Source organism: Mirounga angustirostris, unplaced genomic scaffold (genome assembly GCF_029215605.1).
Source record: "Mirounga angustirostris isolate CCGP_5_RB_7025 unplaced genomic scaffold, mMirAng1.0.hap1 SCAF_5, whole genome shotgun sequence".
In the NCBI taxonomy this organism is placed as follows: domain Eukaryota; kingdom Metazoa; phylum Chordata; class Mammalia; order Carnivora; family Phocidae; genus Mirounga; species Mirounga angustirostris.
In genome coordinates this window covers 127,140,332-127,166,111 of record NW_026991713.1, presented here as the reverse complement: position 1 = coordinate 127,166,111, position 25,780 = coordinate 127,140,332, and the positions used below count along the sequence as shown (strand labels likewise).

The 25,780-nt window shown below is 44.0% G+C and overlaps 1 protein-coding gene across 13 annotated transcripts in view; it reads right to left on the bottom strand.

Annotated features, from left to right (window-relative positions):
• Positions 1 to 25,780, bottom strand: part of BEND7 (BEN domain containing 7) — a 79,882-nt gene that overhangs the window by 14,095 nt on the left and 40,007 nt on the right. For 12 of the 13 annotated variants that reach the window (XM_064592050.1, XM_064592051.1, XM_064592044.1 and 9 more), the window contains one exon: positions 21,121 to 21,346. In XM_064592050.1, coding sequence (XP_064448120.1) covers positions 21,121 to 21,346 — 226 coding nt within the window. Of the gene's footprint in view, positions 1 to 11; positions 15,528 to 21,120; positions 21,347 to 25,780 lie in introns of those variants that run through there. The other variant, XM_064592053.1, reaches the window with a different exon arrangement.

Below are 25,780 nucleotides of genomic sequence, written 5' to 3'. Positions count from 1 at the left end.
TGAGAGAAAATATGAAATATTGTTAAACACTTAAATAAAACCATGCAGATCTGAAATAGGAATATATCCCAAGAAGAAAAAAAAAAAAGTGTATTTCTAAAAGTGGGTATCTTCAACGTCTATATTATGACGTTTCCTTGGTAAAGATGGAGGCTGGCAGGACCCCGCTCACATACACTGGATGGTGCCTCAGAACGCAACTGGCTATATGGAACCGCTCTTTCTATCTGTTCCACATCCGTGTATATATGTCTTACGGGCAGAGGAGAAAGTGCTTCCTCGGGGTCCGCTGACACCATGACAAAATTCAGCCAGTGGATTATTACTGTTGGTAAATTGAATCTTAGGCAAGATCACACACAATGCAAGATGACACAAAAAGATGGCATTCCCATGGTGCTTCCCACGAACTCAGTCAGTACTCGCTTAATAATGCAGATGTGTCGGGCGCCTGGGTGGCTCAGTTGGTTAAGCGACTGCCTTCGGCTCAGGTCATGATCCTGGAGTCCCGGGATCGAGTCCCGCATTGGGCTCCTTGCTTGGCAGGGAGTCTGCTTCTCCCTCTGACCCTCCCCCCTCTCATGCTCTCTCTCTTTCTCTCTCTCAAATAAATAAATAAAATCTTAAAAAAAAAATGCAGATGTGTCTTAGTGAGAGTCCCAGCTGGACAGCGAGTCAGCCTCTGGCATGTTGTGCCAGCACCCAGGGGAATGCTGCCCGGTGAGCACGTGGGGGACCACGGAGGGGGTCGTGACAGGACACGAGGGAGACAGGACGGTGGCCTTCTCGAAAGGCGCGCAGTGTGTGGCTGCCCATCCCGGCGCTGCTGTGGACAGTTCTGCTTCCCTCCGTCCTGGGCGCTTTCACACCCCATCTGTGCAACTCGCTCCCTGCAAGCAAGAGACCTAGCATGCGGTCAGCTCACCCTGCCTTCGTGGTATTTAAAATACTGGCAGTTTTAATGTTTTAAAGGTTTCTTTTAAAAAGAAAGAGCAAGGGAAAATGTTGACAGATTCGACTCTATAAAACTGTAAAACTTCTACTGAATGAAAAAGAAGCATTTCATCAGAATGAGAAAAGCTGGATGCGCTAAATATGACTGAAGAGGTTCAATATCTACCACCAAAATAAGAAAAAAAAGTTCATTCAAATAAAAGAAAAACTTCCAAAGTCTCTATAGATAAATGGACAAAGTGTATCTAGGAGAAATGGTCAGCCAATATATAAGCCAAAGAACTGCAAAACACACTTTATATCTACTAACTCAGAAAAACAATGTTAAAAAGCTAATACTTGGTATGGATAAAATAGTGGGGACCAGGCCCATTCAAACATTAGAGTGAAAGTGATGGGGGTGACTGGCCCGGTATCCTGTGACCTGGGGAATACGGGAGAAAGGGAGAGCATATGGAATGAACAGAGCGCTGGGCCAAGCACAGAGCCAGAGGGAACCCCAGCCGGAAAGTGAAGAAGACACAGGACTGGCGAAGTCAGGAGAACCGGGAAGTGCGGTCTCGTAAGGACCAGTGAGTGGCCTAACGAAGACAAGGGACAACAGTCTGAAGCGCAGAAGAGAGGGTCAGGCCCAGCCTTTTGCCAAGTGTCACTGGAGCTCCTCAAGGGAGAAGTGGGGTGGCCACAGATGACATTCCAGAAAAACCGGGTTCAGTTGGGGAGAAGGAAGGGAAGAGGGGCCCGTGGGTGGCGCTGCAGGCTGGGGAGACGTGAGCATGGTTTACATTCTGGAGAAGGCAGGATCCAGGAGAAGGAAGGAGACAGTCACAGGAACCACGCCGGAAGAACCGAGGTGGTAGGATGTGGAAATGGGGCTGCCCTTGAACAGGAGGAAGACTTCCCCCTCTGCGCCCAGAGGGAATGGGAGCTGGGGTGGATTTAGAAGTGGTCTAGGTTGGAGCAGTCACTCCTGGGACCTCAGTGACTCAGTGGCAAGGGGCAGGGAGAGTGTGGGCAATGTCTGGGATTGCTTCTGAGAAGAAGAGGAAGAGGAGAGCAGCAGACTGAGGACGTGAGGATGCCGAGCAGAAGAGAAGCCTATGCGCCTGTGGTGGCAACAGGCCCGTGGCACCTTGCAGCTCCGAGCTAGGAGTGGCGCCACTGGATGATAGGACTGGTCCAGGTCGGGATTCTGCTGGACGGTTCTGGCAGGAGGACAGGGACATAAAGTGCTTGCAGATGCCAGCTGGCCTTCATTACCTCTGCTTTCTTCACTCCTCCTGTCCCTACCCAAATCTGGGAAGGAAGCAAAGCCAGAAAAAGGCCCAGACGCTTGGAAAAACTTATGGGGATCAGGGAAAGGAGTATCAGTGGGGTTGGCAAGGAGGTGTCATAGAGTGAGGGCAATTGAGAGTATCACGCCGGAGAGGAAGGCATCAGCGGCGCGGCAGCTCTGTATGAGGATGCTACGGTGTGGCCACTGTGGATGAGGTCTGGACGTGAGGCGGCTAGGGGGTCAGGATCTTTCCTGAGGACAGTGAAGTCACTCAAGGTGCCAGCAGGACCTGGGAGGGAGAGGAAAGCGTGCAGCTGTGATAAGAGCCTTGGTGGAAAGGGTCCACCCCAGCCCCAGCCGAGCAGAGGAAGGGAGGTGATTAGGAAGCAGAACTGAGGATCGGGGAGAATGTCAACCTGGCTGTCCAGTATATGGCCTGTGGGCATGAGCAAGCCAGCGGTCTCTACTCGGGAGGGAGGCAGACGAAGTGATATCCCCAGGGGCAGGTGTGCTCTTGAATCTCCTACACCAGATCGGAGACCACTTCAAGGGTCCTCATTTATCTTGTCTCCCTCAAAGCACCGACCACAGTGCCCTGTACTAAGCAAGAAGTCAATAAATATTTGATGAACACACATATTTTCCAGTTTTGTTTCTAATGGCAGCAGATACAATAGCTCATGAATTTAGACTACTTAGAAAGTTTTAATTCATGGAATACAGTTAAAAAAGGCTAGGGCGCCTGGGTGGCTCAGATGGTTAAGCGTCTGCCTTTGGCTCGGGTCGTGATCTCAGGGTCCTGGGATCGAGTCCTGCATCGGGTTCCCTGCTCAGTGCAGAGCCTGCTTCTCCCTCTCCCTCTGCCACTCCCTCTGCTTGTGCTCTTCTGTCTATCTCTCTGTCAAATAAATAAATAAAATCTTTAAAAAAAAAAAAAAGGCTATATTATATCCAAATGCCAACAATAACATTTGCTGATCAGAGAACTGCCAAAAGGTTCTCGAAGTTCTATTTTAACAGAAAGAAAATAATTGCATTTAGCACACTGTTAGTTTATATGAAAATGTGTACCACAAAAATGACTGAATATATCATCTTACCAGGTAAACATTTCCCTCCCTGTGACCTTATTTGTATAATTAATTTCCATAGCAACCCCTCTTTTCTTAGATTGTGAAATGCATGTGTCTAAATTAGCACACACTAGAAAACAGTGGTTCGAAATTACAAAGTCACTGTGGGTTATGCCAACATCAAAATGACCCCCAGCAACCACGCATGTCAATGACCAAGTTTAGGAGAACCAAAGGGAAGGCTCTGGAGTGTTTTCTCCCACTCTGTGAGGGACTTGCAAGCAGATCCTTCTAAGCTTATCTTGGGCTCAAATATTCTGTCACCCGCTAAAAAGGCAATAATTTCTATTTCTTCTTTCTCCTTTCAGTTAAAATTTATCCGGTTACAATAAAAAGAAGCCAGGGAAATCTTTGTCTTCTGGGTCTGTGTCTAAGACCTTTGAAGGCACAGCATTAGGCTTCTCGGAAAATATCTATACCAACAAATATTTCCACTGGGCGTATTACTGACGTTCTATTTCATGGATTACATTCAAATGTAAAAGAGACTTTTAACTTGGATCTATCTACTGAAGATGAAATCCTATTCTCTGTTACATGCGCAGATGAGGCCTTAGAACGAGGCCAAAAGATTGTCATTGTATTGATCCGAAAATGCTCAATATGCTATGTGAATAGAGGTATCGAGTAAGCAGAATATATTCTGCTGTCTGAATCTATAGCTAAAGGTCAAGCTATTATCCTGGTAACAGTTCCATTAGGAGTAATGATGTGAAAAGAGGCATTGCATTAATGCACTGGGCTTCCTACTATGTTAATGGTGGGTCATTAAGAATCATAGAACAATTTGCATTCATCCTTAGAATGCAATAGGTACTAAAACGAAATTTCCCTCTTTTTCTATTTTCATATATTAAGGAGAAGCAAGGACTAATTTTAAACAAGTCCGAATAATCCGAGCAAGCGGATTAAAGCCAACAATTAGACTAAATAAAAGAGTTAAAGCATCCCTTGTGCTTAATATAATTTGAGGTCCCAAGGTACAAAGAGTATGTTAAGTCACTAGGGAAATGACAAATGTTCAATTTGATCTGTACATGAATAATGACTTTTCTCATATGCTTGTGTTCATGTGAACCGTGCCCTTTAATTGTATATAAATAATGAATAAGCTGGTGGTGGCTGAGCAGATCCTTCCCTGGGAAACGCAGCATTTAATGTAATCACCAATGAACAAGCGGGTGTACGGCGTGTCTGAATGTGCCATGCTGAGAACACAGTAGATTGGCCGTGTTCCCCAAACAGCTATCTGTTCACGCGGTGGTTCCTAGCGGACCTTTCCTTTGGATTTTTCTGGCTCCCTATGCTGGGAAAAGCAGAGCATGGGGTGGACTTTTAAAGGAAGTCACTGGATCGCACAGACACTTGGAGAAGCAGGAGACCTGCAGAGCTTCAGTTTCTCTGTGGCACCTTCAGACGAGGCTACAGCTGCCAGCAGAGAGAGCCCAAGTTCTGATCTGATGACGCAGTTTTAAGTTATGGTCAAACAGACAAGTGGCCATCAAGGTGGCTGTCAAGCCAAACTGAAGGCGCCAGGTCCTCCCGGCCCCCGCCCATCTCCCAGAGCACGAGAGGGGCCAGGGACCAGTGGAAAGAGCTCTCTCTGTGGTCGGGTCTTGGGGCTGTGCCAAGGAAAGGGAACCCTGGGCCCAGCCTGCAGGGGGAGCGGATGAGGTTTCCCTGCAGGCTGCCCACGTCCCCCCTCCTCACATGTGAGCAACCCGAAGACCACCAGCACCCTCCCACGGCCCCCTCTTCCCTTTACTCTTTTAAAACTATTATGTGGAGCTTCCCATGAGCTAAGCACGTTATAGATCTATTTCATTTAATGGTCGCCGTAACCTGATGGTGCAGGTGTTGTGATCCTGCCTTAGAGACAAAATCAAAGTACAGGCGGGTTAAGTAACCGGTCCCAGACCACACGGCTAATAGGGATTATTTTCCACATAAATTATTTAATTTTTAATTTAAAGTTATATATGAGCACATAGATTTCGTAGAAGAATAATGATTGAATTCTAAATATAAGCAAATCAATAGCTAAGTTAATGTTGTGAACATCGGTCTTACTTTCATCTACACAAAACAGAAGCATGGGGACAAGAAGGGAGAGGACAAGGCAGGTCTGTGAGATCACCTCCCCTCCAGATCAAAGGGATCCGTTGGCCTGAGACAAGGAAGGGAGAAGGAGAGTGGGCCTTGGGGAGGGTGGGTCTACAGGTATTTTCAACTCAGACTGAGGACTTTGGTCCAAATTTTATATGGACCTAATAGAGAATATATTTTCTTTGATGATAATATAGTGCTTCATTTCCCAAATTCCTGGGGACAGCTGAAATCCACAAGTCATAGGCTTGATACCCATTTCATTAATTTATTAAAGTCACAAGAAATGGGAAAGTTAAGGTACTAGGAGAGAAAGGGAAAGAGCTAGAAGAAGGGCTGGCGGATGGTGCATGGTGTTCTGATGCTCCAGATCTCGGACAAGTTCTACTGGTGTAGGGATGGGCCTTCGGCTGTGTAGCTTCAAAACTCTGATTGTATCAGACCACCCAGGGGTTCATGCCTGAGACACCTGCTCACAATAACTAAACCTACAAGGGACTGATCAATAAGCTACGATGCAATTAATTAATGTGTAAGGGGGGATTATCTTTCTAGTATCTGAAACATCTGATGTCATAACTCAGTACTCTCACTTTTTGGAATCAAGGTGCTAGAATGAAAAACTCAACAGAAGGTTTGAGTTGAAGCAAAGGCACCTGGACGGTGTGGGGCCGGCCAAGCTCAAGGATGCCTCTGGGAAACCGCCCCCCTGACCCAGCCCCTACTGCCAAAGCGGGCAGGAATGTTTCATACCTGTGCCCTCAGCTTGGCCACAGCAGTGATGGGCACTTGGCCTAAGGGAAGCCAGGCCACGGACTACACAAAAGGATGAGCTTCTCAGAATAGCAAGCAATGAGAGGATGAGGCTTGAGCAGTAGTGGGCAAAGCTGAGACCTCACGGCGTGAGTGGACCCGGCACACCTTGCAAGCCAGAATTGTGGTGGGCAGAAACCAAGTGGAGGAAGCCAGCTGGCAAGGAGACGGAACAGATGTGCAGAGAGAAGAGAGTCAGAGAGACTGGCAAGTGTCGCTTGGGAGGAAGGGAGGCAGAGCAGGCAGGTCAAGAGCGTTTCTATTTTGCAGCCTCGCAAAACAGCTTCTTCCTAAAGGAATGTTAGTGACACTGTGTTTTGAGACTAAAAGAGCCTTCTTGCAGAGAACATTTTATACACACTGGAATAGAGCCTGATTCTTCTTCTTCTTCTTCTTTTTTAAGTAAGCTCCACCGTGGAGCCCAATGCAGAGCTTGATCTCACGACCCTGAGATCAAGACCTGAGTTGAAATCAAGAGTCGGAAGCCCAACTGACTACTGCCACCCAGGTGCCTCAAGCAAAGCCTGATTCTTAATCCACCATCGATCACACATGAATGACTACCAAGCCCTACTATCACAATTACAAATTAGGCAACCAAGCAAATTAATAAAAATATATACCTAGACTTATAATAAAGAAAACAGAGAATACCAAAGGCAAAGAGATCTTAAAAGCAACTAGACAGAAAAGACAGGTTATCTACAAAAGAACCACAGACTGAAAACAGCAACAAAATCTCGAAGACAGTGGGATGTTTTCAAATTGCTCTGCAAAAACAACCCTCAGTCTAGAACACAGTACCCCACTGGACTCCTCATCATTCCTCAGTGAGGGTGAAATAGAGAAATGATCAGAACAGAGACTGAAATAACACACCACACAGACCCTCAGTCAAAGAATTGCTATAGGTCGTAGCTAAGGAAGAAGAGCACTGAGCACAGAGGGGAGGTGGGGAGGAGATACTGGGAACTCCTGTAATGACAAACCAATGAAAACCGTAGCACTGGCTAAGAGGGGGACAAAAGACCAAGTGTGAACAGGGAAAGTGCGAGCTCAATATAGCACCAAGGGGGAATTACAATTCATGTAAAAAAAGAGGATGGTGTTAAAATGATTGAGTGCCCAGAGAAAAAAACAAATTAAATCCTTCCCTCACATTTTAAAGATTTTTTTTTTAATTTTTATTTATTTGAGACAGAGAGAATGAGATAGAGCATGAGAGGGAGGAGGGTCAGAGGGAGAAGCAGACTCCCTGCTGAGCAGGGAGCCCGATGCGGGACTCGCTCCCGGGACTCCAGGATCATGACCTGAGCCGAAGGCAGTCGTTTAACCAACTGAGCCACCCAGGCGCCCCTTCCCTCACATTTTAGGCAAAAGGAAATTCCAAGGGGATGAAAGATCTGAATATAAAAGATAAAACTTTAAAACTTTGTTGGGGGAAAAAAAAATCAGGAATACCATTATATATCATCACGGTAGGGAGAATTTCTTAAAACGGGCACCAAAAAAAAAAAAAAAAAAAAGCATAAGGTAGTCTATCTGGTTGTTAAATCTAAACTTTGGTGTGATAAAAGAGGTCATATGCAGAGTATTCACAGGTGAGAAAATAAAACATTTGTTACAGATGCAACTGACAAAAGAATTCATAGATGTCAATAAGACTACAGCAGCCTATTGGAGAGATAGGAAAAGGATGGAAATTCACCAAATAGTAGTAAATATGAAATGATGGTCAACCTTCTTAATAATCAGGGAATCCACCACGGGGGTGCCGCTTGAGACCAATCAGACGTGCAAAAATTGAAGTTTGTTAACACCAATCACATGTTGGCAAGAATGAGGAAAAATAGGATTTCTTATTCGTTGCTGGTGGATAGGTGAGTGATGTGTCACATGAGAGAGCCATTTGGCAAAATGCTTAATGAAGCTGAAGATGCTCACATCCTCAGTTCCGCTCCCCGGTGTGTCCCCCAGAGAAACTCCTACACGAGCCGCAGGAAACGCAGAAGTGACTGTCGCCATCGATGACCGTGCACAAGAACCACCTAACTGTCCCTTCACAGAAGACTGCAGAAAGAAATTGCTGTGTTTATAGGGTGGTTAGCAGTTGAAGTGAATAAACAAGATTTATAATGTATTGATATGGGTAAATCTTGAAAAAAAAAAGGTCGCCAAGTTGCAAAAGTACAGTATGAGGCTGTGCGTGTAGATTCATAAATTCACAAGACAGTAGTAGAGGTGATTTATGGACACACACTTAAGCAGTAATGTGGAAAAACATAAGGGAGAAAGAATCACACCAACTTCAGGTTACTCTGGAGTGGGAGGGAGAAAGAAAGGAGATGGCAGAAGAACATTTTCACTTTTTTTTAAGGAGGGGGAGGAGCAGAGAGAGAGGGAGGGAAGGGAGAGAGAGGATCTTAACTGGCTCCACGCCCAAAGCAGAGCCCGACACAGGGCTGGATCTCAGGACCCTGAGGTCATGACCCGAGCCAGAATCAAGATTTGGACGCTTAACCGACTGAGCACCCCCCAGGCGCCCCGAATATTTTGATTCTTAAAAAATAAAAGAGGGGGGTTTGAAGTAAATATAACATCTGTTTTAAACCTCAGTGGTAAGGTGGAGAGAAAATGAATCTTGGAAAACGTCTTCAACACATTCAAGATGGAGAGGAATTCTATGTCCCCTTCTGGCCTAACAACCACTGCTAATGGGGACAAATGACAAATGCCATTCTTCTGTCAGCCTATGAACCAGTCAGAGAGTTTCTCCCAGAACGATGCTGGGACGTCAATTCTGACTGATCTCAAGTCTGCTGCTCACATCCACTCTCGGGGGTTGGGGGGGGGGAGCCCCGACAAGACGCAGTACTTTGCCTGCCAAGAGCAGCAGGGGGAAGGCGTCAGTCCATCACCTGCCCCCCTCCCCGGCTCTCAGCTGAAATAAACGCGACCTTCTCAGGCAAGGCCCCCCTGAACTCCTTAACCAGTGGTTTTCAAAATAACAGCATATAGTGATCACTAAGACTGCACTTGGCAAGGCCAGAGATGGTGGCTCCCTCATGCACGGTGGCTGGCCCATCTCAGGCAGCAGTTCGTGAAAGAATAAACCTGAGAAACGGTTTTCTCTGGTTTGTGACTTCACTTCAAAGAACTAGAGAATTTCTTCAGTAAATAGCCACAGGTCTTGAGATCAGACCAAGCCCTCAAGTTCATTTGGGATTTCATTTAACCAAAAGATTCAGCACAGTTCATCGACTAATGCACCTAAAGATGAAATCTTTAAAGTTAACAAGAAAATACAGTAATGCAAACAATAATGCATTCATTGATGAAATGAGAAGATCCTCCCGAATTATCTATGCAGGAGACTGCAGGGCAGTCAGCTGGTCAAGCGGAGTGAAGGGTTACCATAATGACCACTGAATTCTTTGTCCCCTAGTGCTGATCCCTGTGCAGGGCTGTAATTTTCAGTTGGCTGTTGTAAGGAAAAGGGCCTTAGGTATCCATAAAATTGATTCCCAGTCATATTTATTTAATTCTCTAGGATTACTTCTGAGAATCTGGACTAAAATTACTGAGCCATAGAATTTCTGAACTGGCAGAGACTTTAAAAATTAGCCAACCCACACCTCCCCCCCTCCCCCAAGAGAAGGTAGTGTTTCAAGACCTTAATGGCAGTGTCAGGAGTGAGTCTACACCCACAATGCTCCTTTCATGATCCCCAAACTGGTGGGACTTTGAGGTCTGGGCAATCTTGTTTAATCGCAGCGATCCTCAAAGATCTGAGGCCAGAGCAGTCTGGGGGAGAAGAACAATATCCCTTGTCTTCCTTTTGCTACAATGGCATCTCTGTCTAAAAGAAAGTGCCTTTAGTGGTTTCTCAAATTAAAGTTAATTTTAAATTTACTTCGATTCAAGAGAACCCTCAGCAGAGCTCATCTATAACACAACTTAGTGGGAGATATGATTAACACTTTCCTTTGGCTCGCTGCTACAACACATGTTTGTTTAATGTGTTTGGTATATTTCAAGGGAATAAATTGTATCTGCGAAATATTAAGGTCTGGATAATAACCAGTTTTGATGTCATGGTGTTTTACTATTTACTCCCTTTTTTGGGCAAAGAAAAATGTTTCAAAAATCACAGATTTATAGAAATTCTACTTGGAAGGCATCTTGGAAATAGTATAACTCACTTAAGTATTTTCTAGATCAGACCTGAGAGAACCATAGGTTCAAGAAGTCAGGCAAGTGACAGATTCTCCCTCTACCCAAGCTCTGCTGCACGGGGCGCTGGGGTGTTTGTTTGCTCTGCATATAAATGATGAGGACAATGTACTGTGTTTTTCTCTCAATTTTTAAGGCTAGGGTTTCTGGGGCCCCAGCGTGGCTCAGTCAGGCATCTGACTTCGGCTCAGGTCATGATCCCAGGATCCTGGGATATTGAGTCCCGCGCATCAGGCTCCCTGCTCGGTGGGGAGTCTGCTTCTCCTGCTCTGTCTGCCTCTCCCCCAGCTCATGCTCTCTCGCTTGCTCTCTCTCAAATAAATAAATAAAATCTTAAAAAAATAAAGCTAAGGTTTCATGCAATATGAACTTTCGAAGTCATTCCATGAGGTGCTGAGTTCACACCCTGGCCAGTAAATTCGGAAGCTGTACCCACAGTACCAGAGTAAGTGAGGGAACATTCTGGAAGTTCAGGTACCATCCTGTTCCTCACCACCACCTATACTCAGAGATGGCTAAGGCTGGAAGAACAAGAGCGATGAGCTAGGAGGGCAGTGGTAGTGACAGGGCCTCCCCTACGAGGCTCAGGTCGTTGGATCAGTACGCTTGCCACCATCCCTGCCGCTCCCGGCCTGTGGGCGTTGTGTGGTGGTGTGACATCAGGGTGATGACCCCGGGTGTCAGGACAGGCTGATGCCTCAGAGGCTTTTGTTTCCTGTTCTTTCTTAATGGTGACGACCCCCTCTAATTGAGATCGGCTACGGGGGAGTTTTGAGGCTGACAATATAAAAGTGCTCTTCTCTTTGGTACTGTCTTTGAGGCACCATGTCGCCATGATGATGAGTGCTAAAAAGACACATGGGTGGATAAGCATACTGACGTTTCAAGAAGCTCTGAGATGGCAAAAACAGGAACCGGCATCTTGAGCCTGCTGATGGGTTCCATTGTGGGGTTTGTTTAAGTCACAGTCCCACAATACCATTATTATACGTAACACTGGAAGAGGATTGCTCTCCGGTATGAATGAAAGTACGACATGCTTCCACACTGCGGACTGAGGAGGCTGATCTGTGACACTCGACAAGTCAGAGCTTTCTGGGCCTCCACTGGACAAAACGGGTTTGATATTCGGGATCCCCGTGATGCTTCTGACTGACGAGATTTCTCCCAGCCTCGACTGTTGTGCACCATCTGACTTGTCTGTTGGTGTTGTTTCTTCTCATCTTCAGTCTTATATTCTGCCTTCTGGAATTTCAGCTGCCCTCCTCCGAGGTGTCATGGAGAAGTGGTGTAGTTATCCCATTATTTGTGCTCCATGTGCATCCAATGTAGCAGAGCTGTGTTGGCATTTTTAAGAAACCACCATTTTCCATGGAGATACGTTGACTGCCTCGTTCTTTCCATTCCTCTTTCCTTCCTTCCTGTATTTATTTATCACTGATTATGTGTGTGGCACCGTGTCACACGCCGAGGACCAGGCAAAGCAAATTTAGAAGGTGGTCTCCGCCCCACAGGGGCTTGCAGTCTTGTTGAGAAGACAAGATGTCCAACCGTAAATCCTGATTTGTCCAGGACGGTTCAAAATGCCTGTTTTCCTGGGGAAATGATCAAGAGCACCATCTTCACTCTCCAAAGTGTCATAGTTTGGGAAATAAATGATACTGTCATCTTCCACATAAACCATGAGTAGCAAAGCAAAGGGTTATTTATCGGTAAACTACACAAAGGTAGTGTGTGCTATAGGAATGCAGAGAAAGGAGAAAGCAGGGCAGGCTGGGACACTGGGGCAAGTCTCACAGTAGAGGTCACGAGATGTGGCCAGACCACTAAGAGTTGGATTTGTTTAGAGAGAAGAGAGAAGAGTGTTGCAGCTCCGGACACAGCGTAACTCAAGAGTCCATGATGAGAATGTGACGCCCGAGGAAGTGTCAATGCTGGGCTGGCTCACCTGGTAGGAAGGAGCACTGGGACATGTAGTTGCGAGGAGAGAGAAATCCAGTAACGGCGAGTCTGGAAGAGGCCAGAGTTTGGACTTGATTTAACGGACAAAGACGGGTCAGGTGGGGAAATGGCAGGACATTTTGGTTTACAAGTAAGTGTTACTTGGCCACATGCTAAAACAGCAGAAACTCGAGGGGGAAACGCAGGGCAGGGAGGATATTCACAGAGATTTTTTCAGACCATCAAGGACAAGGGGATGCACGGCTGGATTAGGATGCTGTCAGAGAAGCTAGAGACCAGTGACGAGGGGAGCGAGGAAAAAAGAACTCACAGGGCTGGGTGAGTAGGCAGGACTAGGGGCAAAGGCAAAAAGGCACCGAGGAGGATTCTGAGCGTTCAAACATAAAAAGCAGAATGTTGATGCCTCTGCCAGCAATGTGGTTGTGAGGGGGTGTTACGTCAGAAACCCCATGCCACTGTTCGGGGGTGTGCTGTGCAGGTAAGAAGGACACACCTGACTCTTTCAAGAGAGGCCAGGCCAGGCCCCAAGCCCTGCGAGTAAGCTGGAATGTTCTGCATGTCTTCGTCCTCACTCTCACTATCTCACCTGCTCCTGGCTTCTGTGCACATTTCTAATTAGGACTGGCCCCCACTTAGCTGCACATGGCTAAACTGATGGTCTGGGTGGTGATGAAGAGGAGTGGGAAGGATGTACTTAAAATAACGCATACTGGATTTGTTCTGTGATCAAAGGCACATGGTTGATGAGGAGAGGTGAAGGTTCTGAGAAATCCCAGGAGCTGGCCATGGAGAGGCTTCAAAATCTCACCAAGAGCCGGATGCAAGAAAGAAGAACCTGGAAACACAGTCAGTGTAACAGGAGACTCGAGTGTCGGGAGCAGCCCGTGGGAAGACTGGACTAGTCCAAGAGGCAGCCTCTCTCTTTTCTAAGGGTGCTTTTAACAGGATAGACACAGCCATGCTTGCTTTTAGACAAAGAATAAAGGCGGCCAAAATCGATGACAGCTTTCAGTTCAATTTTAAATGAAAGTCTATGGATTTTCAAGGGGTTTTCTTAATGGAAGCTGACATACACCCTTAGTTTTTTTGTGTGGTACTACAGGGACCAGAAGTACTCCATGATCATTTGCATACACACCTTTAGGGCAGAAATTCAAGCGAGTCTCAATTCCTGCGTCTCTCAGATTTTTGAAGTATAGCTTGTATGAGATACTCAATAACTGTTTATGGAACGGAATTAAAACTTGTGTCAGATTACTGGCACCCACGACAGGTCCAGGAGGAAAGCTACAAGGAATGTAATTTGACCAACTGTGGGCTTCTCATACAAGTCCTCTCCCCTACAGTGGGAAAGAAAACAGAGATGTGGCATTATTGCCTTATGATGCTGGTGAGCATCGTGGATCAGCCATGCTATTGAGGGATCCACACAAAAAGGTGATGGGCCACGCCGAAAACACCGCTTTCTATTTCCGGGGCCACGGCTGGCCCATTCGGTGCTGCCGTGCAAACCAGGAAGGCGCCCCTTCCTCGGGACATTTCACTTGCGCCTGCCAGAAAACTGTCATAATAAAGAGACAAATCAGCAATGTCAACAACGGGAAGGGTGCCCGTAACATTGTGCAATGCACAGTCACGCTGGAGTGGCCCTGTTTGGGCTACAGAAACTTCTCTCTTTTGACAGGAGGCTGGTTTTGTCAACCCAGGCAGCGGTGTTAAAATGCAGGTTTTTAAGAATCCAGTGACTGGGAGTTTGAGTTGAATCCTCGCAGGTTAGCCCACAACTGGTTCCTGTCCATTCTGTGAGAGGCTGAATAGAAGCCACGAGAAGCCGCAACCTTCTTAGCAAATCTCTCCCCATTTCCACTTGCTCCGCATGTAGCAAGCCGATGGATCTGGAATTTTGAGGAAGGAGAGATTCCTTTTTTGAGCTTATGGAAGACTGGTGACAAAGCAAGGACAGACTTCTGACTTGCCGTGGCCCCAGCGCCCCAAATTCTGATTCATCAGGCCTGGGGTGAGGCCTTCAAAAGCTCAAGAAGAAACTTCAAGAAGCGCAGCTCTGGCTGAAAACTCCTGGGGTGTGTTTCCCTGGCATCTACATTCATGGACTTAAACACTTTAAGGAAAACAGGTCGGTGAGGACTCAAGGCCCATCAACTCAGAACAGACTTCAAACAGTTCTGGGGGCAGAAGGCTTCCACCCAGTGTTTTATTTAATTTCGGCCTCATTAAACTTATCCTGTAGTTAACCGTTTCCATCCCCTTTGCATTTGATACACTTCTCATCCTTCACAGTCTAGTTCAGAGTCACCTATTCGGCGAGGCCTTCTCTTCCAGGGCTGTCCCTCCTCTGTGCTTTCTCCCTCCGTTCAGTAGTGGGTGCTGTGACATTTATTTTGTTCTGTCCTGGAGCACGGTTCTGTGCTATGGCTCACCGTTCATGTGTCTGAAGCTCCACCGCCCTGCACGTTTCTTAGGGTCCGAGGCCATCCCTTACTCCTGTCTAAGTCACCGGTTCCTGGCGCCTGGCGGGTGGGCACCCAAGCTGGTGCTGTTAATGGAAATGTCATGCCTGCTGATGATTTCCGCGTTTGTGAGGTCAATGATACTGCGGAGGTTCTGGTGTCCTCGTGACTTATGCGGTGCTGGAGAAGCAGCAAGGACCACGGTGTCACACATGGTAAAGAAGTTGGCTACACAAGTGCACCAAACCTGTGATCGAGGAGACGGGCCACGAGCTGGCCAAGAACGGAGACCACGCTTTCTTCAAGCCCTTAACGAGAAGGCCATCTGGAAAACTATACAGCTTTGTTTAGTGATCCAGATGTGAGAGTCGTGCTGAAGTCTGGAAAGGCCTTTCTGCCAGCTTGGTAAATGAGGCCGTTATTCAGGGGAGTCCTGTGGAGGCATTGCCGGCATATCTGAAACCGGGACCCTTGAGTCACACAACAGATACGAATAGTTTCCAGCCCCGGAGGTTCAAAGGATGAGAGCCTTTGACACATGCTATCTTCCTCTCATTTGTTCCAAGAGAGAAGTAGGGCAACCTTCAGGAAAAGGAACAGAGGAAGGAGGCAGAGTTTCACAGAAGGGCTGTCGTATGTTAGAATCAGCCATCAGCATCAGAAGCTCCATGGCGTGGCTTCCCAAGGGTGGTATGAGACCATCTACAACAGTCAGTCACCTGCTGTTGCTTGTCCAAAGTCAGATTTCTGGGACTACCCTACATCTACTGAATCAGTCCCTGAGGATGGGACCCAGAAATCTGAAATTTGAACCAATACCTCAGGTAATCCTGATGCATACTAAAATATGAGACTCGCTATGGAAGGGGTTGAACAGACAGGGCTCTACACATCGAATGGCCAAGATTCAATATCGCCCATCTGTCACTGGGCCTCCATAAAAAGTGGGAAAATACACACAACAACACAACCACAACCACAACCACAACTACGTAAGAGTTCCCGAGCCGAGAGACAGCTATGTATATGATATAATTATAGAGTTGTTACACATTATTTTGCTGTTATAAATTATGCAGTTTATCCTGTTTTAAGCTGATCTGTTATGTAAAAATATGAACAGATAAATTAACAAATGATTATGCATCTTCCAAAAGGATTCTTGAATTAAAGCATTCATCAATTGGTTTCAATTGCCAAACAGTTCCGCTAGAACTTAATTTACAGACAACTTTGAAAAATTACTTACATGCAGTGTGACTTCCAAGCTCCATGTATTGGAAGAGTCTCAGAAGTGTCTCTTTTCCTTAGGGAGGGGATCACACTTCTATTCTCCCTAGCAACGATGGGACCGATTCTCACTAGCTTCAAGGGAGGACCTGCCCTTGAAGTTGCTGAGTAAACTGAGCTATAGTTAACCCTTTACCCAGAAATTCACTTTGAATATGCTTTGCATACACAGTAACCGACTGGCCATTTTAAATAACTAGTATAGCCACCTTCCTAGTGGAATTTATAAAGAATCCAAAAATGCTAAATTTTCAGACAGAAATTTAAAATTGGGACACCTTCCTTCTTTCCCTTCAGATATTCCTCAGAGAAGGAAAGAACTGTGCTAGACGGTGACTTTGGAGCCAGACAGGCCTAGGGCCAAATCCTGGCTCTACCACCTACTACAGGTTTATCCTTAAGTTACTCAACTTCTCAGAGCTTCAGTTTCCTCTCCTGTAAGTGAAGATAAAATCACCGACACAGTGAGGGTGTTCAAACCCAAGCTGATGGCCCATCCCTGGTCTTACAGAGAGTTCTCAGGATACATAAAAGTATCAAGAAATAAGTAACAAATTGGAGGTAAATCCCACCCCAACCATATTAATTTACGTCTCTGTGGGGTCAAATCGAAAGCAGAATGATGTGCAAAAAAATGGAAAATCGGAGTATTTTGAAAGGACTCCTACAGACCCTACAAGTCTCCAGAGTTGCTGGGATAACATATGAGGGTTTGGTGGTCAGCTCGGCAGAGTCTCTGAAAGGGCGATGCTGACTCTGGTCAGGCTTTCTAGTCTTGCTAGGGGCATAGTTAAGTTTTTGAGAACCACCAGCCAAGGAGAGTTCCCTCACAGGCAGGCTGTGACCCCCACGGCTACCATCAGCGCTGACTGCCTGCCGGGGAGCCGCAGTTTGGGTTTACGTGTGTTCGTGTTTGCATGGAGTAAACTGAGAGCAGTCAGTCGGGTCTTTCATTTGACAGGCGTACAGAATTTCTATTGAATGCAAGAAGATTTGAGAATCTAGTATAGTTTGATAGTAATAAAACTTTCCCAACTAATCACCATGAAGCTGAATTAAAAACCAGAACCCAGGTCCTAAAAATTGCTTTATAGCAACTCCATTTTCTGAGAAGCATCGGAGATCTGAGGATTACATCAATATTTAGATAAGTCTCACTGAGGTAAACTGTACGGTCTCCTGGCCTATGATACCAAGAATTAGCTGGTCTTCAGCAGGTATAGCATGATGCGAGGAGAGCGTACCTGGGTACTGACCTCCACTCTATGTTCTGGCCATGAAATCAATTCTGAATTCAATCCAAGATACTAAACTATCCTCAGCCCTAAAATCTACGGCTCCGCTTAATAAGATCGTAAGTTCCTTCTTTCCAGAATTAAAGTGCTCAGGTGACTGCTTCTAATTAAAGATCCTTTCATCATCGATACTTTGTGTCATATTTATAAATGAATTTTTAATGAATTATTACCAATAAGTGTTAACCACCAGAAAACAGATGAAAATATGTGAAAAGTGTGATCTCTACAAAGAGACTTATATTTTAGTTTCAAGATACTCTCATGGGGAATATTAATTATCACTACAAAGAGCCTTGTTAATAATCACCCAATAAACTCTTCTTCAGTCCATGTCTGTTCTTGTTTATAAGCATTTTACAGACTTTCGTTCATCTTCCCCCCCACTCCTGTTTTAACCAACCTAATCACTTCATTTGAAACAAAATTCAGCCCCTGCTGTTACTTTTAGTTTTAATATTTTATAAAATTGACCAGTCTTTGTAAATTCCTAGGTTGTAGGACTCTTGAAATTAATACGGTATTTGGTATATTATCACTGAAAGGATAGAGGAAGAAAGTATTTAATATTTGTAAAATCTTGTCAAAGTACGTAGCAGACACCAGCAATGACATGAGTGGTTCTGCCTCCATTATGTACAAGAAGCCATTTTATCACTTTCCCAGATGACTTTGATTCAAAAGACTTGGGTTAGGGAAGTAAAAAAACTTCCCTTTTTATCTCTACCAATAAACAGCATGAAAAACTGGGAGAGTTCTATTATAAGACCTTCAATTACTAGCTACTTTCAAAGACCACTTTATATTGTAATGTGTGGGTTAATGAACTTTTAGCTGGTGGAAGTATGGTTATGTAAAGGAAAAAGGTTTTAGGGAATTAAGAGAGTTGTACCCAAATTTATACTGAATTTTGGCTTCCCCCTTTTTTTTTTTTGCTTTCATTGGCATTTTATTAACTGGTAGAAATTCACAATATTATTCACAATTATTTCAAATTGGTTGGGAAAAAACATAAGGATGGGTATTTAGTATAAGAGCCATTTGTCAATAAATGAGGGCCAAAGTCAAAGATAAAAAATAAAAACCCAAGGGGCACCTGGGTGGCTTGGTCATTAAGCGTCTGCCTTCGGCTAGGTCATGATACCAGGGTCCTGGGATCCCACATCGGGCTCCCTGCTTGGCGGGAAGCCTGCTTCTCCCTCTCCCACTCCCCCTGCTTGTGTTCCCTCTCTTGCTGTGTCTGTCAAATAAATAAATAAAATCTTAAAAAAAAAAAAAAATAAAAACCCATGTCTGTTCACTCACCCAACATGTACTGATGGGAAACCCTACTATATGTAAAGCTCTTAGTGAAGCACAAAAGGTAATAAAAAATATTTAAGACAGAGCTTGTCCTCAGGGTGCTTATGAGAAATTATCAGAATAAACCAGGTAAAAATGTTGGCTGACCATTACAAACAGAATGTCCTTGTAAGAAAGACAAATCTGATACCACAGTCAAACTCTGAATAAAGATTTCAGGGGGAAAAAATATAGGAATGTAGACAGTAACTTCTGAAGAGTGTGATTATGGAGGCCTTTTAGCTTTCTATACATTTCTATGGTTTGGGATTTTTACAAGCATGTGCTAGTTTTGTAACTAGGGGAAAAATCTAGATCAAAATATACATGTTTATGAGTAAATACTGGAAGGAAACAAGTGAATATATGGTATTTGTTGACTTAAGTTGGTGGCTTATGGTTGGATTTCCCTTCGTTTTAAAGTGTTTTTGTTGTTTTAACAGAATTTTAATGCCAGATTTAATTCAATAAAAGAAGTATATGGAAAATTTAATTTTTTTGATTTGAATAATCTGCTTTATTGTGTATTAGGAGCAGAAGACTTGTTACCATTTTTACTTCTAACTAAAGAGGAGGGCCATGAAGGAAATGAAGGCATATTCTCTATTTCTCCGTGTAATATACTTTTTCAAACTATCGTATGATGACCAGTCTCAACTGAAAATGGTAGAATAAATCCCTACCACTCTACTTGTAATAACATATTTCATTACCATCTATTATTAAAGTAACTCCTTTACTGCCATTAAAATGGAACATGGGTTCCCTAATTTCCAAATACTTTCATACTGTTAATACACTGTCCTGAAAAAAGAAAATTAAAACAATTCCTGGCGACATTTCAATGTGTTTAAAAGCTTCAGCATGAAAAGCGTCATCAACCTTGACCTTTGTGTTTCTAGAAGGCTCCAGCCACATTAAATTGAAATGGGACCCTTCCTGACTTTAGCTGGTCTCAGTTACATCACTGACCATTTTTCAAATTCAGTAATCTAGTTTTTAGTGTCACTTCAGGGTGAGTCATTCTTTTCAGAAATGACACAGATTGTGGTATCTCTGTAGCTTTTCCTATTTAATACAACTCAACTGTCCCTTTAAGTGAAAAAATTCTGTTGGAGAATGAGAAATGTTCTGTTAGTGAAGGCTTATGTCCTTTTGGCCACGAACAAAGGCTGTTTGGTACTTGCTAACTCCATTTAAAAGTCACATTATTTTGTAAAGTTAATTGTGGGTTTCCAAGTATCCTTTAAGCGCTATTAAATTCATTTACTCATTTTGCAAGATAACGGGGAGCAGGAGTGGGGAGGGAAGGCTCTCCACGTCCAGTCCCAGGCCGCAACCCAAGCAAGGCAGGGACTGAGGCAGTGAAGAACGTCCTTATCAGCAATTCGAGTGTAAATTAAGGCCTGATCTCAAATTCCATTTTCATGGTAGTTGTGTTTATATTTGAGAATTCATTTACGTTCTTTTTTGAAAATAACATATAAGGACTTCTATTACCTGAAATTATGTTTATCAGAGTTCTACATAAGGACATTTTAAAGTGAAGAAATAGGTTAAGGATGTGGAACTGGATAAAATGAACAGCTACTCATACGTGCACCTGCACGGCTATTGTAATGCAGTGGAGCTCGGGTATGTGTTCACAGTGCTGAGTGGGAGAGACTCACGGTTTTCTCTGCACGTAACTCGCGTGACTCTGCACACAGAAACAGAGGGAGCAGAACGGGCCAGGAATGGGTGGAGATGTGTGGGGTTTGGCTTCACAGTGGGCTCACTGACATTTAAAATGTCTTTAGAAGCCATGACCTACGTAAAGCAGCTTCCAAACTTTGGAGAGAACTGTTTTCCTTTATTTTCCAAAAAGGATCATAGCTTTATTCTTATTGACAACTAAAAATTTAAGTCAAGATCATATTTTGCTGAAGTTCTTAGTTAGAAATTACTAAGAGGAAAGATACTTTTTTTCTTAAGAGACAATTCAGGAAAAACTTTTTGGCTCTGCAGCAGAACAAACTGGCTCTGAAATCATGATTTTAACAAGCCAACGTCACCTTGAAATACCAAATTCTAGTGATATTTGGGGTGCTGAGTTACAGAGCTCATGCCCCAAAGCCACACCAGTGGGTAAACTGCCAAGGGCAAATTCAATTAGCCTCTCGTTAGGTGACCACAGTTTCAGCTGCATCTTTATGCAACGAAGGCAAAGCTCAACAAAGAACCCATAAAATGAAATGATGCAGACCAACCTTTTATTGCACCCACAATATTTTGGTCTAGTCCTTTTCGGTTGTCATTGAGTCCTCTTTTCCTCTTCCCATTGGGTAAGGAGTTAGCCAAAGTCTTGTCATCAAAAAATGCACACACCAGCTTTCTAAACAGAAGGCTTCCTGAGCGAGTGTAGTTTGACAATATAGAGTCCAGCTGTGATTTAGGCATGAACACATCAAAGCCTTCAGCAAGTTGCACTTCTGGCTACCAAAAGAACATAAATATTTCATTAAAAGCAACATTTGAAGCATTTGACTTCGGGCATATGCACAACAAAAAACCATCACTAGCTACTGCAATGTCCTTATCCTACAAACGATGTGGTTTCAGCTTTGTGCGCCAGTATTTGCAATTTATAAAACCAGTGACTGGTTCTTACAAAATAAGACGCTCTAATTCCAGCATTAAGTCTCTTCAAAAGCAACGAACAGGAGCACGCTGCAAATGCGTTCTTGTCCTCAGAAACAGTCAAGAGAAGGCAGATCATCACAAACTCATGTTAACTGTGGAGCTACAGGGAACTTGAGATTTCTGGGTGAAATACCCTCATTTTTTTTTTGAAATGAAGGAACTAGGTCCAAAGAGATCATAACAAAATGACTTAAAAATAATCTGAATGTACTCAGTGCATTACACTTGACACTTTCTCCTACATGAAATAATTTCACTTCATTTGCCTAAGCACACGAATACGGGGCTACCCAGAGGCCCATGGCTCTTTTCACTCTGCCTGTGATTTTCAGCTGGGGGACTGCATTTTTTTTTCCTCCAGTGAAAACTTATGGAAACTAACCCATAAAATAAGTAGAAAGGATGAGTAGGTGCCCCAGGCAGTTTAATTCTACCTTTCGCCCCTATTTCGGGGAGGAGAATCTGAAGCCATGTCCCAGAGCACCCGAAAACCAACGCACTGGTCACCCTGCTTCCCCATCAGGGATTTTTGCCTGGGATGCTGGAGCAGAAGACCTGGAAGGTACCGTTCAACTTGGACTCTACATAGTAGAATATGAGCTCAGATGGTAATAATAGACTGTTAGCACTCTGTGGACACTTAGCTTGTCTTTTCCTCCGGCAACCCAGCGAACACTTGCATTTCCAAGCCTTTGCGAACTCCTTCCTTCCTGTGGAGGCGGCCACGCACTCTGTCACTGCTCTTAATGTGACATACTTGTATGGCTGCATTTATTATACTGTATAATTATTTATTAGATTGTGGCCCTTCCTGATGCCCGCAACTCAGACTTTGTATCTCTCAGGCTTGGCACATAGTAAGTACTCAATAAATTCTTGAATAGATAGAAGTTCATTAGTCATAACCTAAACTAGTAAGTCATTTACTGTTGATTATAACATAACTCTAAAATAATAACTTTAATATGAAGAAACGTAGTCGGTAAACTTTCATTAGGAAAAAAGAAAATCTCACTTAAGTAAGATATATTATAAAAGTTGATTCTTGGATAATCATACTTACCACTTTGCAAACCCGGTGCTACTTTAGATTTTTAAAACCATATTAGAAAAGAGGATCTGGGATTAGTTTTTCTCCTGGAGAATAGGAATTTTTACTTTTGTTTGTCCTAGTGCTTCTCAAAATGCCTAGCACACTGCGGTCAAAGTAAAGAGGGTGTAAATGATTCAGATGATGCAGGAAGTTTGGGCCCTGCCCTTGCCAAATGCTATTCTTGACTGGATTATCCACGAAGTCATTGCATTTCTCTGCTTCACTTTGCCTTTCAACTTTTGGTCCCTGGATGCTTGGTAAACATCGCTCTCCGAAGAGTGCTGTCAGACTGGTTGCTGAGTTTTGGGTCATGCTGCTGGTAAAGGGTGTGTAGGGGCGTTGCTGGGAGCCAGAGGCTGTGCCCTCGTCTCCTGTCCCACACCGGGTGCTCAATGCATATTTGTTGAATGATTCAATGTGGAAATAGTAGATGGAGAGAATTTTACCATCATCATCTAAGATGAAGTTTCATTCATAACCAGAATTTTGCTATACATATCAATGGCTGAATTCAGACCTTATTCTAAATCTACTGATCTCAGATTTTTGCTAAGTGTTCCTATATCACTCAAAACGCCATTAAAAAAAGTAATCTCAATTTACTTTATAGAAGCAGCTGCTTGTAGCTGTATGAGGGGCTAAGGGGGTATAGAAGCTTTTAAATGTTCAGGGGTCAAAAGGGGAAGACACCAACTGCTCTCGTTCATATATCCCTGCTGAATTCTGGTGCCATCAACCCGGTGCGTCAGACTCAGCCACCTGACCTGAGACTCCAGAACCTGCCCAGAACCCACCCTGGAGGACTTGACCCTGGTTTGAGGACTACGGACCTCATCTAGCCATCAGGCAAAAATGAGCCCCTCCTTTCTTCACAGACTCAGTCTTTTCTACCAACTATATTTCCAGCACTTTCCGCACTGCATTTATTTGGTTGGGAGTTTGTGTTTCTCGTGAGAATATGCGCTCTTTTGTACTCAGCCAAATGCCCAGTCACTGCCCAATAGGTATTTGTCAGAATAAGCAAAACACTATGTAAGAACTTGTTCAAAATTCATTCATTCAAAGATAATATTGATTTAGAGACCTTTTGGCCCAATGTAAAGGGAGTGTGTTTGAGAGTCTGCCATGCGGTGGCTCAGCGTGCCAGTTCTCCTGGGGCAGCACTCACGCTCACTTAAGGAGCAGACTGCTCGGGGAGCACTGAACTGACTGAGTCCAGACGTATTTACTGTGTGTGTAACTCCATGCGCAAGGAGTTTCAGGGCGGGCTCCCTAGATGAGATATAGACACAAATATCTATATATAAAGTACAAAGCGATAACACTACAAGAGAGGTTCAGGGCACTAGGCAGCATTTGGCGGGTGAGGGGCGAGAGGGGTTGGGGAGGGGTCAGGACAGCATTTTAGGAGGGCCTTACGGCAGGATTTAGGAGACAAGAGAGGCAGTTGGTGTTTCTAGCATTTGCTGCGACTCCTAAAACTAAATATCGGGAGGTGTCTGTGGAGCCAGGAGACTCCCTATGGGATCATAGAGTGTCTTGATTTCTGAGACGCTCTCCTAATGCAGAAACTGTCAGTACTTCCTGGCCCACTTTCTACTGACGGACAAATACTGTTGTTTTGAAGTGTTCTTACCAGATCAAGGAACGTGAACTTGCCCAGTTATGAGCCTCTTACAAAGGAGTCGGTTTTAGGACTTGAGGCAATAGCAGCAAGAGCAAAGGTGACTCATATTTGCCCCCTTCCTGCTCTCCAGGCCCTTTTTCTCTTATGCAGATTCCTTAGCTCCTCCTAGCGCAGCGCTAATGCTCTACCAGGTGCCACAAAGCAACAAACTAATTCCTTAAAAACAAAAAGAGGGTCGCTTTATTTTCTGAAACATAGAGAAAACTAATCTCAAATTTTCACAATGAAACCTTCGGATTTCCTCCATTTTGTAAATACAATCACCGTGCATTACTACCATGTAATGAGCTATAATCTGCACGTATATTTAAAAACAGGTTAAAACTCCAATTGTATCGTTGAATCTCCTCTTACTAGTGCTAGTTTAAATGAGCTCTCTCTGCTTACTAAGGATGCCTGTGATAGAAACCACACTATTCCAAATGAATATCATTTTACAAACCAGACTTTCTTTGACAGCATCATTCTCTGCTCTTCAAGCAAAGACAGATTGCTAATACACTGACAGATTCTATTGTTTACTGAGGTAGTTCGATCTTTAAAGGACGACATCCAGTGTGGGGCGGAATTTACAACACTTAGAGTCCTCATCTTACGAGTTAAGAGTCTGAATTCGTGCTATAAATTTGGATTTTCATGAATGTCTTGCCCATTTTCGGAACTGCAGCTACTTAGCACCAGAGTATATCAAACGTTGAATTTTCCTTATGCAGTGGCTTCATGTCTTACACCCAGGGAAGCTCTGGAGGCAAAAACCACGTATAGCCATAATGACCCTTAAAAATGTTCACGGACTCAGGCCTGTGGGCATTAACTCTCCTGTTCCCCTTTGCATTTCAGTCAAGGCCTTCCTTTGCTTAGTAGAAGCTGGGGTCAAGATCTAGTATGGGTGGGGAAATCCCCTAACCAGGTAAATTAAAAGATTCCCCCTCAGTCCCTATGAGCAATTGTATCATTTGATTCCCTGTATAATCTAAAGAAAAACACGTAAAACAATTTTAAAGAGATCATATCAATTAATCACAGAGGGAACAGATCTGATAGAGGCTATTTTCCAGAAGGTACTATCAATGCCAAACTACAGTAAAACATGCAAATAGCTAAATGTGGTTCCTGGTTAAAAGAGTAAAAAAAAAAAAACTGCATGAATATTCATACTGGAATTAACCTCAAATTTTCAATTGCAAATTAATAAATTACACACAATAGTTGGTATACTCCACTGGCTAGCTAGTTGGCTCAAGAAAAAAACCATGCATGAAGAGGCAGGATTCTGTGGAATAAGACTAACTGATTTGGGGCTGAAAACACGTAACAGAATTTTAAAGATTGTTTAAAGACTATGAATTTAGTCTTTCTGCTCCTAATACTTTCATATACAGTGATCCTTTATTCTCATTTAGTATTTATTTTGCAGTATGTTAGATGTGTTTCTAGGAAAATGAGC